The 16709-nt window shown below is 40.2% G+C and overlaps 1 protein-coding gene across 7 annotated transcripts in view; it reads right to left on the minus strand.

Moving 5' to 3' along the window:
- tnr (tenascin R (restrictin, janusin)) overlaps positions 1-16709 on the minus strand; it is a 269429-nt gene that overhangs the window by 86793 nt on the left and 165927 nt on the right. For 5 of the 7 annotated variants that reach the window (XM_049597850.1, XM_049597846.1, XM_049597849.1 and 2 more), the window contains exons 10-15: positions 16209-16352; positions 14104-14219; positions 8232-8382; positions 1394-1572; positions 933-1023; positions 278-378 (exon numbers count right to left, since the gene is read on the minus strand). In XM_049597850.1, the coding sequence (XP_049453807.1) occupies positions 278-378; positions 933-1023; positions 1394-1572; positions 8232-8382; positions 14104-14219; positions 16209-16352 (782 nt within the window). The remainder of the gene's footprint in view (positions 1-277; positions 379-932; positions 1024-1393; positions 1573-8231; positions 8383-14103; positions 14220-16208; positions 16353-16709) is intronic. The other 2 variants (XM_049597852.1, XM_049597847.1) reach the window with 1 other exon arrangement.

A 16709-nucleotide genomic window follows, 5' to 3' on the forward strand; every position in this document is an offset into this window, starting at 1 on the left:
TATATCATTGGATTAGAAGTAGTGATCCTTTTTAGATAGTTTATAATCTGTTGGGTGGTTTCTTCTATTACAGTGCATAATATTTTGTATGCTCTTCATATGTTTTGAATGTGAAATCTTAATCTGCAAACTAATTGAAAATCTTCATGGAGTACAAACAGAATAAAATAAATACATTTGTAATAATAACGTAAGGCACAAGTCCCACCAAGTACCAGAAAACGTACAAAACTTGAGTAAATGTACTGAGTTACTTTTCACCAGTGAGAGTAATTACCTCAGCCTCACTGTTGTCCCACTCCAGCTCCAGGGTGGTGGATGTCTTGGACAGCAGCCGCAGGTTCTTAGGGGCATCGATCTCTGAGAAGAACGATAAAGCTGACAATGTTGGGGACACTGAGACCAATTCTCAGGGATTGTGAACAGGCAAACAACAGCCCTTTAAACATCATTAGACACAGATAAACAGTTTGTGTCCAGCTGTTAACCTCTATAGTTAATCTGCATGTATGATGATATAATTTACTAAACATTAACATCAGTGGCTACATGTGTTCATTTAGAATAATTTACACTCTATTAGCAATTCTATGCAGATTTTACTTCATTTAAGCAACCTTGAATTACTCTGATATCATATGCATACATTTTACTTTAGATGAAGCTGAACATAATGGCATTTTGATGGAGTTCACTTGTTGTTTCCACTTAAAACAAATTAGGATAATGCTTCAACAAATAATACTTCCTGCTGCACAAAAAAGAGCAAAAATGACTTTGAACAGATGCTCACTACCATATCCAATATAGATAAACAGTATGTTTTACATTAGGCCATATGTCATCAACTGTACGATCCTCAGAGGCAGGCACAGACCACACCACACACACACACACCACTATCACCACATCTGCTTGCTGTCAGATCTCACCGGTAGTAAATTCAGTGGAAATAGATCCGCTCTCATTTCCTTTTCTCACTCCGCTCACAGATACCTCGTAGCGAGAGCCAGGACGCAGAACCTGTGGAACGGGAAAAAAAGACAGGGACAGTTTAGTCTGTTTAATCTCTTTGCGTGGATTTTTTGTTTGTTTTTGTTTAATCTCCAGACACAGACAGCAGGCAGACTCTGCGATTAGATGATTTAACAAACATGACAAGTGTGTACACACACACACACACACACACACACACACACACGTAACTAACACTGTACTCGTGAGTACAATATAAAAACCTCACAGCACACTCTCCACCCAAATATAAACGGTTTAAGTTGTGAGGACTGGCTTTTCTGTCCCCAGATGTCAGGTGAGTGCACATAATGTGTGTGTATGATCGATCTGTGACACCACAACATGATGAATTGCACACACACGGCCCACCACTCACCTGCAGGGAGTACTGGCTGAGTGTGGGCTGAAGGCGGAAGGTGGTCCGTGGACCTTCTCCTCCCACCAGGCCGTACCGTAACACAATCTGATCAATCTTTGCTTTGGGTGGTGTCCATTCTACAAACGCTACAGTGTCTGACACATCCCGCACAATCAGCTGAGTGGGGCCATCAATCACTGCAAAACAAAGAAAGAGAGAAGAAGAATTACTGAGTGTCCTGTTGCTATGTGTAGTCTGTTTGTCAACCTTGACATCTGTTGCTGCATTTTCTTACTTGATCTAGGGTTGATTTTGTGTTGGATACCAACCTTTTTTTTTTTTTGATAATTTTCCTCTTAAGTTGGATGCAACTTACAATAAATTCCATTTTCAGAAAAGTCTGTGGATGATTATCTCAATTAATTCTTTGGGCGATAAAATTTAAGAAAAAATAAATAAATAAATAGAGAGAGAGAGAGAGAGAGAGAGAGAGATTTCCTAAAGCCCAACATGATGTAATTAAACTGCTTGTTTTGTTCAGCTTATCGACCCTTTTACTGTTTGTTGTTTTTTGGTGGGTGGGGCTCAGCTAACGAAACAATTCTCCTCAGACATTAGCTAGCGCTAGAGAAGTTCTGTTGGATTGTTTTAGACAATGGAGGAAGATGATGTGAGTGGTGCATTCAGAAAGACTCACTCTGAGTGCTGGAACGCACTCTGGCACAGACTGGACAATTTGTAAATTCAGAGTGGTGTCTGAATGTACCGTCTGGTTATCCAGAGCACCACACTGTGGGAGTGGCAGAGTGCACTCTGGGCATTCTGTCTGGGGAGACGGAACAGCAGAGCGCCGAGCGGAGTGAATGTGTGATTAACTTAGCCGTTTGTTAATTTAAATGGAAATATAATGCTCAAATTTTTTGATCAGCAGCACTCTCATTTTAGTTCAGAGCTTTAGATTGAATTAATGAACACACTATGTCAAGTGAGTGTCACTTGAATTAGTAAACACTGACCAGACTGGCCGACCCGTATATTCTCACTCAGTGGATGGATGACTGACAGGACTGCTGAAAGTGGGATGGCAGGCTTTGTGGTTTATTGCTATGCCAGTCTTAAAAAGGAGGATGACCCTTGAAAGGTTTCCTCCAGTTGGTTTGCTATCAAAGCTAACGTTAGCTAACGCGCCAAAAAGTTAGCATTATGGAGAAATCCAATACCTCCCCAGTGTCTGGATTAGGTGGACATGATAACCCTTAATACACATAACATTATTCATCCCTAAAACAGTAAATACTTTTTCCCTAACCTGATTGCCTCCGTCCAGTCCTTTCCTCCTATCACATTTAACCATAGTTGTCTTTGTTTTGGTTGACTTTGTTTGGGCAGTGGCGGCTGACATGCAATAAAATGTAACTTTTGAGCCATGACTCCTTCCATTCTGGCTCCTAATAACCAGTGACATTTTAAGACTCCTACAGAGCCTACAGCCCTGTAGTGGCAAGTCGTGCTTTGTCCCCAGCTAACAAAATGACATCATTGTGACATCAGCCCTAAAGGGGTCTATACTTTACCTCAAGTGTTAGAAGTCTACAAATTACAAGTTTTGACCCCGTATTTAAATACATTTTTGAGGCCAAAAGATGTTAAACTATCTGATACTAAACAAGACAGTGATAAAGAATTGCTATGATAATAATTCAATTTTGTGAAGCAGAGCTATCAAGTTAAGCATCTTGTCAATCCACATTTATACTGTGACTCATTGGAGGGGTTCCCAGGTTGGTAATCATGACACTAGATAAAAAGCAAACCTTCCCATGTGAAAAGCTGGAACTGAAGAATGTTTGGCAATGTTAAGCAATTTTGGCATCCTGAAATAAAATGACTTGAAAGCTCAAGGGATTATTGAAACCAGTTGTTTCTATAAATCAACTAATTGCTTAATCAAACACTGTTTCAAAGTTTGACAAATTTAAACATATATGCCTTCAAAAACCCGTTTTTTTCACTCTCAAATGTTGAATGTTGTCTTTCCACAAGCAGCTGTACAAAAACTTGGCTAAATAAAATACAGTCTTAGCCAAACTATGAATGAATTAAACAAAATCAAAAGAATAAGTAAACAAGTCTGACCAGACATTCAGTGCCAACTTTTGGTTTGGACACATTTCAGTCAGTATTCACAGAGAAGCTAAAATAGAAAACTTAAAATGAAAGCATGAAAGTTCATGTTAAGACTTGCAGCTTCAAGCTTATGCAGGTGTAGATCTGGATTGGTTATCAGCAAAAAAAGCTGTTCTCTGCCAGCCAAGCATGTAAAGCTTATCATACCTGACACACGCTGAGACAATAGGCTTTATCTGTGCAAGGTGTAAAACATAAGCCATGATTAAAGTCTCACCGTGCTGATTGCTGGAAAACAACACTTATTCGGTGTGAAGAGCTGAAAACACATTGCATGTGATGAGGAAAACCCATTTCAGAACAACACAGCTCCCAGGGTCATGACTACACACAAACCTTTGCGCCTTGATAAGGTGGTGATTATCAGAGGTGTGCCTAATCTGTGGTCATGGATTAACCAAAACAAACAGTGGGCCCTATCTTATACCCGACACAAAACAGCACACAGTGCAGCATAAGAGTCATGGCTAGTTTCAGACTGACGCAGTTGACATTTTAATGGCCAGCACCCACATACTTGTGCCCATCTGTGCGCCCATGTAGGTCTTCAAACAAGGTGTGGTAAGGCACATTGTTGGCACTTTGCAATTTCGAGGCAGTCGAAAGCGATTACGCCACTGACCAACAAACACCTGGTCGTAAGTCAGAATTGTGCCGTTTTTTCCTGCTATGTAAAGGGTGCATTATTCAGAGAGTAAGATCCACATACGGGTGCACCTTGGCCATGAACTTTAGACCATACACTCTGGATCATGTAATTAGTACCTATCATGTTTGAGCAAAGGGTGATTGATGAGTGTACCTTGTTCCAGAACACTATAGGCCAAAAATCGATTATCAACTTCGTGGTAGATCTGCGGTTGTATGTCTCAGACACTCTAGTGAAAAGCAGGAGCAGAGCTCTCAGATGGCACGGGAGAATGCCAGACAGATATGGTAAAACCATACATGTAGCAAGGGTGAAATGGGAACATCACGCTGAGGACCTTGTCCACTAAGCGTTCAGTTTGCTCATCCAGTCTACATGTGTTTATGTACTTTTGTGGGGGACACGGGGAAAGTACAAGGTACCAGGGCCATTGCTAGGAGCCATTCGGTCCTTAAACATCTGTGTCCGTATTCACAGTAGAAAGTCAAACACATTGTCAGTGGTTTTCGGTTTCTGTCAGGATTATCCCTTGTCTCCAATTCTGTTTGTGATTTTAATAAACAGGATGTCAAGGCACAGCTGAGACGAGGAAACCTCAAAATTGCTTCTCTGTTCTTTGCAGATGATGTTGTTCTATCGGATCCATCAGACAATGACGTTCAGCACACACTGGGGTGCTCTGCAGTAGGATTTGAAGCTGAGAGGATGAAAGTCAGCACCTCCAAGTGAACTGCTACATCCACACTGGGAGGAAGTTGCTCCCCAACGTAAAGGAGTTAACTGTCCTGGGTTCTTGGTCATGAGTTAGAGCAGCCAAAGCTTTCAATTTACCAGCTGGTTAACATTTCAGCCCTCGCCTATGGTCATCATGAGCTCTAGGTAGTGACTGAAACAGTCAGTAGTGCAGATACAAGCAGCCAAAATGATGTTCCTCTGCAAAGTGGCTGGGATCACCCTGAAAAGCTCAGACGTCTGTAGGGAGCTTGGAATAGAGCCGCTGATCTGTCATGTCCAAAGGTGCCATACTGACGTGGTTTTGGGCATCTGAACAAGAAGCTGGGTGCATTCCTTTGGAGTTTTTCTGTGCATGTCTAATTAGTAGGAGATTCCAGGGTAGGCCCACAACATGCTGGAGAAATTATATATCTCATCAGGCTTGGAAACGCCTCTCGATCCCTCAGGAGGAACTGAAAAATGTTGCTGTGGAGACGGATGTCTGGACTACCTTTCTTAGCCTGCTTCCACCATAACTTGGCCCCGGATAAGTGTCAGAAAAGGGTGGATAATACAAGAAGGATTCATTAAGCATTCACTCTGCACATTCTCAATTTTAGTCTCATTGTGAATTTTAGTTAAGGTAATGGAGTGTTAGATAATGTAATAATTATCACTTGGGTTCATTAATCTATCAATTACATCTTTCCACAAAAATTATGGTGTGGCATCTGTTGCTTTAACAGATGTCTGGGAAATTGCAGGAGGTTTTCGTCCCTAAACCAACACTTTTCTTAATGATTTCTACTGCAGAGGCTCAACGCTCCAACTTAAATAAAGTTTTTATAAGATTTTTGAATTATCCAAATAAGCTTGAAAAAGGTGATACATATCATTAAATGTTGAGGAACCAACCATAAAAGCAGGTGACACAATGTTCAGTTTACACGGTTTAAACTGAAAGCACTATACAATGCTGTGATAGTGATAATTACTCTCTATTGATGGCCCCAGGGGGTTCTTATGTAAATGACATATTTCACACACTGAGCGACAAAGGACCGTATGCAAGTCTTTTTAAAGCATTTGAGATCTAACTAAGTCTCAGACTCAGACTTGACATATTGCAGGTCCACTCCAATCCTTGATGTATTAGAAATTGGCCCCTTGGGTCTCGTCCCAGAAAACATCCTGAGGAAGACAGTTGCTGAGAACCTGTCCCCACATAAGCTGTCCTCTCCTTCTGGTTTTCCTCAGACTCCTCATGACACTCACTCCGTCTCCGAGGAGGGATAAATCTTTGCTATTAATAATTGAGTAACTTCAAATTTGTCTTTTCCTCTTGCTTTATCCAATAAGGTGTCCTGCAGTGGGCTGCCGTGAAAAATTAATGGCACAGTGCTATGAATTATTAATCGATACTTAATTACAACCCACGGAATGAACAAAGACTTGACAGGAAATTGATGGTGTTTTGACTGCAGACATCAGAGTTTGAATTGTTATAGACGAGGTTTGAATTGGATCTATTACAGCTGTCAGGTAATAGTGTCAGCTGGGTGAGGAGTGGGGGCAATACCTCAGTGTGGTTTACATCAGGGACATAAATGGTGGCAGACCAACAAATATGTCAAGGTGACACTCACTGCCTGTGCCAGGGTATTTAGCAGTGTGTATGTGTATATGTGTGTGTGTGTTTGTGAAGGTGCAGCCAATGCTGTGCTACATTTGGTACTGAAATGATAAGTTGGCTTACTGACTGGTAGGCAGGAAATTAATTTCTGACAATTATAACAAAACCTTTTTATCAAGCAAATGACAAACATTTGTTTTGTCTAGCTTCTGTTTAATTCATGGTAAAGTGAATATCTTTGGGTTTTGGACTGTTGTTTGAACAAAACAAGGAACCCTCACAGCTACAGCTTAGGGAAATTAGATTTAAAACTTGAGACTTTTTTAATGCCAAAGAATTAAATTTAAGACCAATTTAACAATAACCACAAGTTGGGGTGGGGTTGGATGAGAGTGGGGTGAGGTGAACAGGCATCAGCTACTTAGGGTTGAGGATGACTTTGCCCAAATGTTTGTTGTAACGTAAAGCTAGACTTTTTTTTTTTTTTGAAAAAGTTAGATGACGTACTTAAAATGTTGAAGACAGTTTAACACTGTCTACAGTGGAACACATAGACAACTATTTGTTTAACCTCAAAAATGTTTGTTTGGCATTTGACTGGATGTGGCAAATGTGTATTAAAATCAATGAATTACCTGTAAAAAGGCATAACTAGCTGTGAACTACGGTAAACATATAATTCTGAATACCTATTGTAATCAAGTATTTTGTCTTTTAGCGAAGCGTCATGCGGTAACTCTGCTTTCTGTGTAGGTATACACCCAAATGTTATTCTGTTGTCTGTTGCTGCTCATCTCTGATACTCTGGTGCTGGTGTTGGAAATAGGGGTGGAAGTGTGGCATAACATAACTGGAAAATACCTGGTGTTTGTTGGCGTGTTTTGTTGGTGAATTTGTGTTTCTCACTTTACATTTGGGATTCCAGTGCCCTGATTCCCAAAGTTCAAAAAGTGTTCTGCATAAAATACACCTAGGCGCATATGCATTCCCTGATTATCTTTGAAGAACCCCATAGAATGACATCACCTTGCATCCTGGAATATTGAGCTCTCTGGTCACAACCTTCTTGTTGAGCCACAACAGTTTCAGCCATGCCAACAAGTTTTGGTTTAATAGCCAGTTTTAGTTAAATGTGCATGCTTGCTCTTCAGCCACAAATTTGCAACTTTTCTTAAAGCCCCTGAAAAACTGATTGATAAAAAGAATTTAGTACAAGTATTTCTGCATTGCATTGAATATATTTGACTAAATTACTTTAGTCAGTAGTTTCTGACAAATACATTTTTAAATCCTTTAAATCTGAGTTTATGTGTCTTATTAAGACTGTGTGTGGAACGCAAAGAAACAACCTTTATCACATTTTAATTCAAATATTGTCAAATCCTGATCAGTGCACTGAAGTACACAACTTCAGCCTTCTTCACCTGAACAGTTCCCACTTCAAACAAGTGAGGAGAGAACAGACAAAGATACACACAGAAATTTGTCATGTGAATTAATGAAAGTGGAACCCCATCGCTCAGAGTAAAAAGCTAATTGAGAAAATAGTGTTGTACGGACAGTGTTATATTTTAGCAAAATCACAAAAGCAATGTATGGGACATTTAAGTTCTGTCTGTGCACACAAGCTTGTTTTGTACGAATATAAGTATACTATTGTGATTAATACGTACGTGTTGTGACAGTGGCAGTGACCGGCTGGCTTCGACCCTGGTCTCGGAGAGCCACAAGGTTAACAGTATACTCCTCCCCTGGTCTCAAACCAGTCTGCACAAAGGAAGTGATGGTGCTGGGCAGCTGTGCAGTCATCCCCCCGTCATTGTCCTGGAAAAAAAAACAGCAATACAAGTGATGGGACTGAAAGCAAAAACTGTCGTATGTATACTGCATTTTTTGAGTAAATGCCAGTTACTATGAGGCTTAAACTTCATCTCTCAGTGGAAATAATGGATCTGGCAGATAAAAGCCTATCCCCACCAGTAAGACATAAACAGTGACTCAGTTAAATTCTATGCAGTAGATTTTCTGAACTGTATATTTCTTGTGACTGATTTGTACGTTTTTGGATGGTTTAGCACATTAAATTCCCAAACGGTGCAGCATATGTAACAGCGATATTTCTTAGGCCATATTCTGCAGAGGCAGCACTCTGTACATTTCCAAAGGCCTGTCACTCATCCATATGGAGCCCCTGCTATTCCCAGCTGTTCTCAGAGAGCCAGTGTTGCACATGCACTTCCTGCCGACAGACAGATGTTACACCTACTGCTGCTCCAAGATCCCCAAAAGCCTGTGCTACGAAGGCTCATATTAAAACAGAACATATAACAGCTTGCTACTTTCCTGAATCAAAACTGTAATTAGAGATGTAATCCATTTAATCACCTCAGCTAAATTGGCAGGGTGGGCACTAACACACAGCGGTAATGTTCCAATAACAATTGGTCCTCAATCTCAATAATAATACAGTCAAAAGCTGAATGATACAAAATGAGTCACCATAACAGTATATCCCACTCCCATCTCCTGTGTCAGCTCGCTCCTAATTAGTCATCATTCTCTCTGTGGACAAGGTCGCTTGGATGAGAAATGACAAAAGGGATTTTTGTGGAGGTACTTTTATTACTTTAATTTAATACTAATAATTTTTTATCGGTCTGACTTCCCATTCATGGTTCTTGGTTACTTATTAGGGTAATTTAGTTTTTCAGGTAAGGCAGCATGTCATTATATAGCTATCAAAAAAAGTGCCAAGAAGTGAATCTAATAATCCTCTTACTACTCATAAAAGGCAATATAATAATATTAGATTATCCTGAGGATAACCTTGAAGACAAAATGGCGCATCTCAAGGGGTTTATCCTCTAATAAAAAATTTGGAAGTTAAAATAGATTTGAAATGTGTTGAAGCAATGATACATTTCTTAATTAGCCTGATGCCTGACCAAATTGTAATGCGACTTAGTCTGAAACCTCTCAGTTTATTTTCAATTTTCAAAAGGTGGTATCAATTTTTTTTTTTTTCCCTCCAGAATTTGAAAACAGTACTTCAACAGAAATGTCCACGTCAGCTGCAGCCATCTAGGTCATTTTCAAAATATATTAATAAATAAATTATTATTATTAGCACTTATCTTAACAAGGTTACAAAGTGCTTCCCAAAATGCATAGACATAGGACAACAAAATAATACAAAGGAAATAAATCACAAAAGTACATAACAGGCATTAAAAGGGAAAGCATTCTGATAAAGATATGTTTTAAACAATGATTTAAAAACGGGTAATGTGCTAGCCAGCCTAATCTCCTCAGGCAGAAATTCCAGAGCCTTGGGGCCTTGATGGCAACAGCCTGGTCACCTCTAGTTACCAGCCTTGATCTAGGGATGACCAGTGAGGGTAGGCTTGAGGATCTCAGGTCATGACTTGGAACATAGGTAGTCAGAAGCTCAACTATATAACCATGCTGACCTTGAAAGTTAATAAAAGAATCTTAAAATCACTTCTGAAGTTGGGCTGATATGTGACTTACGATTTGTCCCGGTTAAAATACAAGCTGCAGCATTCTGCACTAGCTGAAGTTGAGCTACTGAAGATTTACTGAGGTATGTAAACAGTGCATTGCAGTAGCCTGGCGCGAGAATACAATGCCTCAACAGCGCTCCTCTTGACTAAGCTAGGTTTATGCTCACTCTAGTGTCCCTGGCACAAGGTTGCATGAGGCAAAAATGACATTATTTAGGAAGTTGTGTTAAACACAAAGGCTTTGCAAGTCAGTCATTGTCTGAAACACACCACAAATTAGAGGTCAGCTGGAAATCTGTCTATCCATCTATCTACAGGGTTCGTACACATTTGGAATTTCAAAATTCCATAATTTTCCATACCCGAATTTCCAGACTTCTCTGCACCCCCCAGACAATATGCAACATCTGAGTAAATATATCAGCGTATCATATTTCACATCATATTTAATTATTCTTAATAGGCGATTGTAGCCAAGTACCATAATGGCATGCAAATAAAAACTCATGTAAGTTCAATGTCTGGGCTGAGGCAAAAAGGTTGGGACTATGGGTGCAAGCGATGCAGTAACAAGACGTTGGTGTTTTTCCTTTCATGTGGCTCAGAATCGCCTTATCCCCCATGTTGGCGATGCAGGGTTCAACACTAAGGTTTTTTTTTACTTGCCCAGTCGGGCAAGTTGGTCAGAGATCTACTTGCCCGAAGTCAGTTTTTACTTGCCCTATAAAAATTGTTTAATTTAAGCGGCTATCAAATAACAAAGACTGCAGTTATTTTTAATGTTATGTAATCTTTATTCACACTGTATTTATTAATTAAAACAACATACATCATGTATTGTAGCTTAATTCCTACACAAAAATGACAGTGTCAGGGCTTAAAGTGAAAAATTTTCCTGAGCCTGAAACCTGGGGGGTTTGCGTAACAGCAGTCTGTTCATGGTTATTTACACAGTGTCCATAACAATAACTTTGTCAGCTGACAAACTGCACCAGGCTCGGGGTCAGGTTTGGTCAGGAAAATGCGGCCCGAGCTGCTCTAGCGTGCTCACCTGTGTGTGGCGGAACTCCGCCGTGTGCGATACAGAGAGCAGAGGAGAATTGTTAACGCGTGACCATGTAGAGACAGAAATGGCACGATGACATAACACCATAAATAGTATATTGTTATGTTATTATATGAAGCGTCCGTCGCGCAAAATAATATGACTTTAGTTTATGAAGACGTAAGACAGAGCCCTCTCCTCTCCTCTACATAGTGCAGCATGTAGCGGACTGGACATACCACTTGTCAATCAAGTAAAAGGGGCAGCACAAACTGTGCCTGGCCCAGCAATTATTTTTGGAAATACCTAATTTTCTATTTTAGAAAACAGTATTTTAGAACAGTGGTAATAGTCTGGAAACATAAATATTTTTCCATACTTTATTCTTCATTTTCCATACTTTTTAATACCTGGAAATTGATCAAATTTATTTCCATACTTTTCCATACTTTCCATACTTGTGTAGGAACCCTGTATCTATATAATGTATGTGAAAATTTTGTGAAATTACATTTTTCCTCATGCAATTCCCTGTCTTGACATCCTTCATGATACATTAAAATAGACAATAGTTTATAATATAATACAAGTTTTCAGGCGAAATCGTTTCCAATGAAAACTGTTGACAGTAAGGTCTGTGGATCATCAAGAATACCAGGGACACTGTGTCTGGAAAAAAAAAATGTTGAATATTTTTTAAGGTCACTTTTCAATTGAATTCCCTTCTTTTGTACTGAGTGAGAGCGGAGATGTCATTGGAGGACATTTTAAAACCAGGGCAAAGAAAACATGGTGAGTACTACCGAAGGTAAGTGAGAAAATATGTTTTTGTAATATGGCTGCATAAATAAATCAGTGATACTTTTTAAAAACATTTTCCCTTTATACTGTAATGTGTACGTATTATAAGCTGCATGAAATAAATGGGGTGTTCCTCTCACTTGATTTTTTTCCAACAAGTAGCAGCTTCAGAGGCTTAAATGGGAAACAAAGATAGATTTTTAGTTATTACCTAGCCCTGCCTGTCCTTCCTGGGAGTGAAGGAGTGAGTCACCAGGGTGCAATCTGAAGAACACTTCAAGTTCATGTAGACATAATATAAACAAGTATTTTACATAGGAGGAATACTGCAGAACTTAACAGCCTCATATTTTCTTTTTCCATTGTCACTCTTGGCCATGCCGCGCCGATTTGCGTTTCCATTGTCAATTTAGATACACCGTGCCACACCAAACTGTGTCCGAGATGGACTTTCTCAGGAAACCGAGCAAAGCCAAACCAAAGCAAGCCAGCCCATGACTGTCTAAAGGGGGTAATAATGTGTCCTTACCTTTGAGCTTTAACCATTACCTTACTTATTTAACATGAATTATAATGCTGAAATATTTTAGGGAAACCCAAACCATTATGCACGGTCATGTGTTTGTTACTGTGAGTGTGAATATTATTTCAAAAGCTACAGCAGCTTGTCTGACAATCAAAAAAACACATAGGAGGGAGCTTCTCGGAAACTGAAACAGTTCTGTTGTCCTTAAAAAAGTCACATATATTATATAAATCAATACTGAGAATATTTCTTATGGCCATATAAGATGGTTGAACTACTATAATACTAGTACAGTTCTGCCAGCAGCAGTATTGACTGACTGCTTTACGGCTTTATCGATTTATTACAGAATGCCCTAAATATAACATATTAGATGGTGTGGTAGGTATGCTGTGGCAGTGTGGTGTTTTATTGGAGTGTTAGATATTGTAGCTGTTTCTAACAGTGTTAACGGCAGGTCACGGATCTCGCCTTGCTTCTCTCTCTCCCTCTCTCCCTGTTTCCTTTTTACAGAGTAGTGAGTTCTGTGTTTGTTCACATAGGCCAAAGCTTTCATGCCTACTTCCATTATGAGATTGTCAAAATTCACAATCCCCATTGCTGGATTAAATCCACAGGGGGGCGGGACTGCCAACTCATAATATGATTTCCCCCGTGGCTGGAGCGAGGGACGGAAAGCGAGGAAAGATAGAGGGAGGAACATTTGCAGAAAAAGATGGAGAGAAAGAGAGAGGTGGATGTGAAAGAAAGGGATGGAGGGTACCTTCGGGGGTAGAGAGCAAAGGGTTGGAGATTTGGAGCGAGAGAGGTTTTGGATGGAGGAAAGGGTGGAAGGGTGGGAAGTGTTAGAAGGAGAGAGACGTGGCAGACTGGGTAAAAGAGAGAGGGCGGCTAAAAGCAATAAAATGAAATTAGGAGGCCCGCTGGTTCTTCCATTCAGAAATGTACTATCCTTAAAAGGGTTTGAAATAAACACAAAAAAAAAGCATCTTAACATCAGATTTGAGGCCGGACCAAAGGATATCTTCCCCCGAGAACACCTTGAAGGAGAAAACCAATTACTGTGAGAGGGCATGAGATTAGAGTGCAGAGAGTACCTGAGTTTACAGCGGAATTAGTCAGAGAAAGGTTTTTGCTTTCTGGCTTTGAACCTGGCCCTGCTATGGTTTTACAAAGGGTTATTGTGGAAAAAGGGTTTAATGGCTCATCCACCTAATAGCCAATAAGCTTAAGACAATCCGCTTGTCTAATTTGGTATGGGCTTCAAGTTGAGCAAAACCCCCAAGAAAACCTAAATCCATCCGGTTATTTTTCTTCCCGTTTCCACACAGAAATTGGAAATCATTTAGAGATCGGCATTAGTGAGATTTAGAAATAAGTCTTTTCAATGAAGAACATTTTATATGGTCAACAAGCATACTGCTCTGTGTGTGTGTGTGTGTGTGTGTGTGTGTGTGTGTGTGTGTGTGTGTGTGTGTGTGTGTCATTTGCTGATTATTAACTAAAAGCATAAAAAGTGTCTTTTTTTTCCCCCTTGTGTTCATCTCACACACAAGGACAGTGCACTCGGGTCTCAGCATGTGATAGTGCTCTTACAATGGGACTGACAGCAAACACATACACTGAGCGTTCACACAGCTCTACTCTACCTTGGGGATGAAGCTGATCTCCCATCCATCGAAGGAATAGTAGAAGGGTAACCACTGGACCTCCACTGACGTCTCTGTGATGGATTTGAAGACTAAACCGTCGGGATTGGAGAGATCTGGAGAGGTGGCCAAAGACGTATTATTGTTCTTCAGTGACCCGCAAAGCCCATAAATCACAACTTCATCTCATGCTGAAGGTGTCTACTGCTGAACCTTTTTCTTTCACATTTATTTTTCTATTTTGTTCCTTCTTTCTTCAGTCATTTTCCTTGTTTCGATCACCCTGATGTTGCACTAAATGTCTGGATTGATAATTGTTTGGTGCCTTTTTGTTTTTTGATCAAAAAGTGCTTTTTGTTTCAAATGCTTAGAAACATGCTTTTGATAGTACTAGGCAGCAATTATAATATATACTTCCCTCATTATATTGATGAAAACTATATGATGAAACTAAAGTCAACCAAGCACATTTCTCTCAAAGTTTGGTTGCAAATGTGATAAATTAAGATAATCAATCCACCTGACAGGTGTGGCATACCAAGATGCTGATGAGACAGCATCATTACTACACAGGTGTGCCTTGGACTGGTCCCAATAAAAGGTCATGATGCCACAGATGTCGCCAGTTTTTAGGGGGTGTGTCACTGGCATGCTAACTGCAGGAATGTCTACACATACACTGAATGCTCATTTCACTACTGTAATATGTTTCCAGTGTTGTTTCCATTAAATTGGCAGTACATACAATCGGCCTTACAGTCACAGACCACATGTAGTCACACCAGTGCAGGAGCTCCACATCCAGCATCTTCATCTTTAAGATTGTGAAAGACCAGCCATCAGAACAGCTGATGCAATAACTGGTTTGTACATCAGAAGAATTCTGCACAAACCATCCGAGACCATCTCAGGGAAGCTCATCTGCATGTTTATCAGCAGTTTGTCATTGTAACCAACTTGTGTGGTTGTGTGGCCAGCTGGATGTACTGCCAAGTTCAGGGAAACAACATTAGGGTCAGCTTATGATAGTGAAATGAACCTTTAGTTCACAGGCAACAGCTCTGGTAGACATTCCTACAGTCAGCTCCCTAAAATGGCGCTCAGTCTGATTGAGATTCTGTTTTAAAATGCTCTAAAATGGTCAGTTTAGCTGTTAGGTTTCTGAAAATTTCTCCCTCCAGACTCCCCTCAAGGGTTGGATCACAGAAGATATAGATTGAACATTGTCCCCTCCAGTGTTAAAGATGTGATTACAGCCCTGAGATTGTACTGATGGTAGTTACATGAAAAAACCCTGCAGCATTAGTTCCTTGGTTTAAAACAAATGACTCATACTTTGATTTAGGAAAATACTAAAATTACGTTTTTCACAGGCAGCCGTGCCCTCATAAATCTTTCCAGATAATCAAATACTACATTTCATAATTAAGTTTAGCAAAGACAACCCAACAAATCATATCATATATGAAAAATGGTTTGCATCAAGTTTAATTGCCCTAAATTGACTTTAGAACTCCAAACTCTGCTATCACTGAAATTAAAGTCACTTATCTGTGAAATGGAGGATAATTTTACCAGTCAAGACTAAACTAATGGCAGAACACTATGTAGCCTGCTGATGTAGAGTGGATACAATATTCTGTTTGCCAGTAAAAACAGGCTTTTACTTTTTAAGAGGTTTGGTGAGTTTGCACACTTCTGATGAGCAAGGAGGCAACTCGTCAGATCTGACGACCTGGCATTAACACAGACCAGGAGGTACACATTCAGAAGGTATGTGCTCGAGTGTGAGTGACACTGAGCAGGTGTTACAGGTAGAAAAAACAACCAGTTGGCATAGAGGAGCAGGTGATATTCTCACTCTATTGACACTGAGAAACATCTTGGGAAGGATTTAGGACAAAAAAAAAAAGGTGAGAGACAGGGTGCATGTGCATGCGCATGAATGTCTGTGTCCATGTGCATGTACAGCACCGAATGAGACATCGAATTGAGGTATTGCATTTAAATTCTGTTGGTCATGAACTAAACATGGCCTCAGTGGAATATCCTTTAGGGCTCCCATGAGAACATTTTGTCAAAACAACCCACAGGGCTGCACTTACAGGTCGAAACGGTGATGCTGGCGGGGACGCTGATACTGTTGTTAATGACAGCGAACACGTTGATGTTGTACTCCATGCCTGCCTCCAGGTCTGAGATAATGCAGGTGGTAGTAGTGCCTGGAATCCTTATCTCCCGTTGAACACCTGACAGAAAGACAGGCAAAGCGATAAACTGGTACACGTTTTTTTTTAAGGTGCAGCATATGACATTCAGAGCATTCATATAGCAGCAAACAACTATTTGCTATGTAAAGATATAGTGGAGTAATTGCATCCTGAACAGAGAGTGAAGTCACGCTCCCTCTGTAAATGTTATAATCTGAGCTTCTCTGATCTTTGCTGTGGTAGTCAGTCCAGCCACACATGTATATTGGTGCTTGTGATACCATGTGTGTGTGTATCCCACTATTTAGCTAGTTGCCGCCACTCTGCACTGTGCTCAAATGGTGGTTATCACTGATAACGGTGCCCTGAACCATGGTGGTGGGAAAGGCATTTTTG

Source organism: Epinephelus fuscoguttatus, linkage group LG15, assembly GCF_011397635.1.
Source record: "Epinephelus fuscoguttatus linkage group LG15, E.fuscoguttatus.final_Chr_v1".
NCBI classification, from domain to species: Eukaryota; Metazoa; Chordata; class Actinopteri; order Perciformes; family Serranidae; genus Epinephelus; species Epinephelus fuscoguttatus.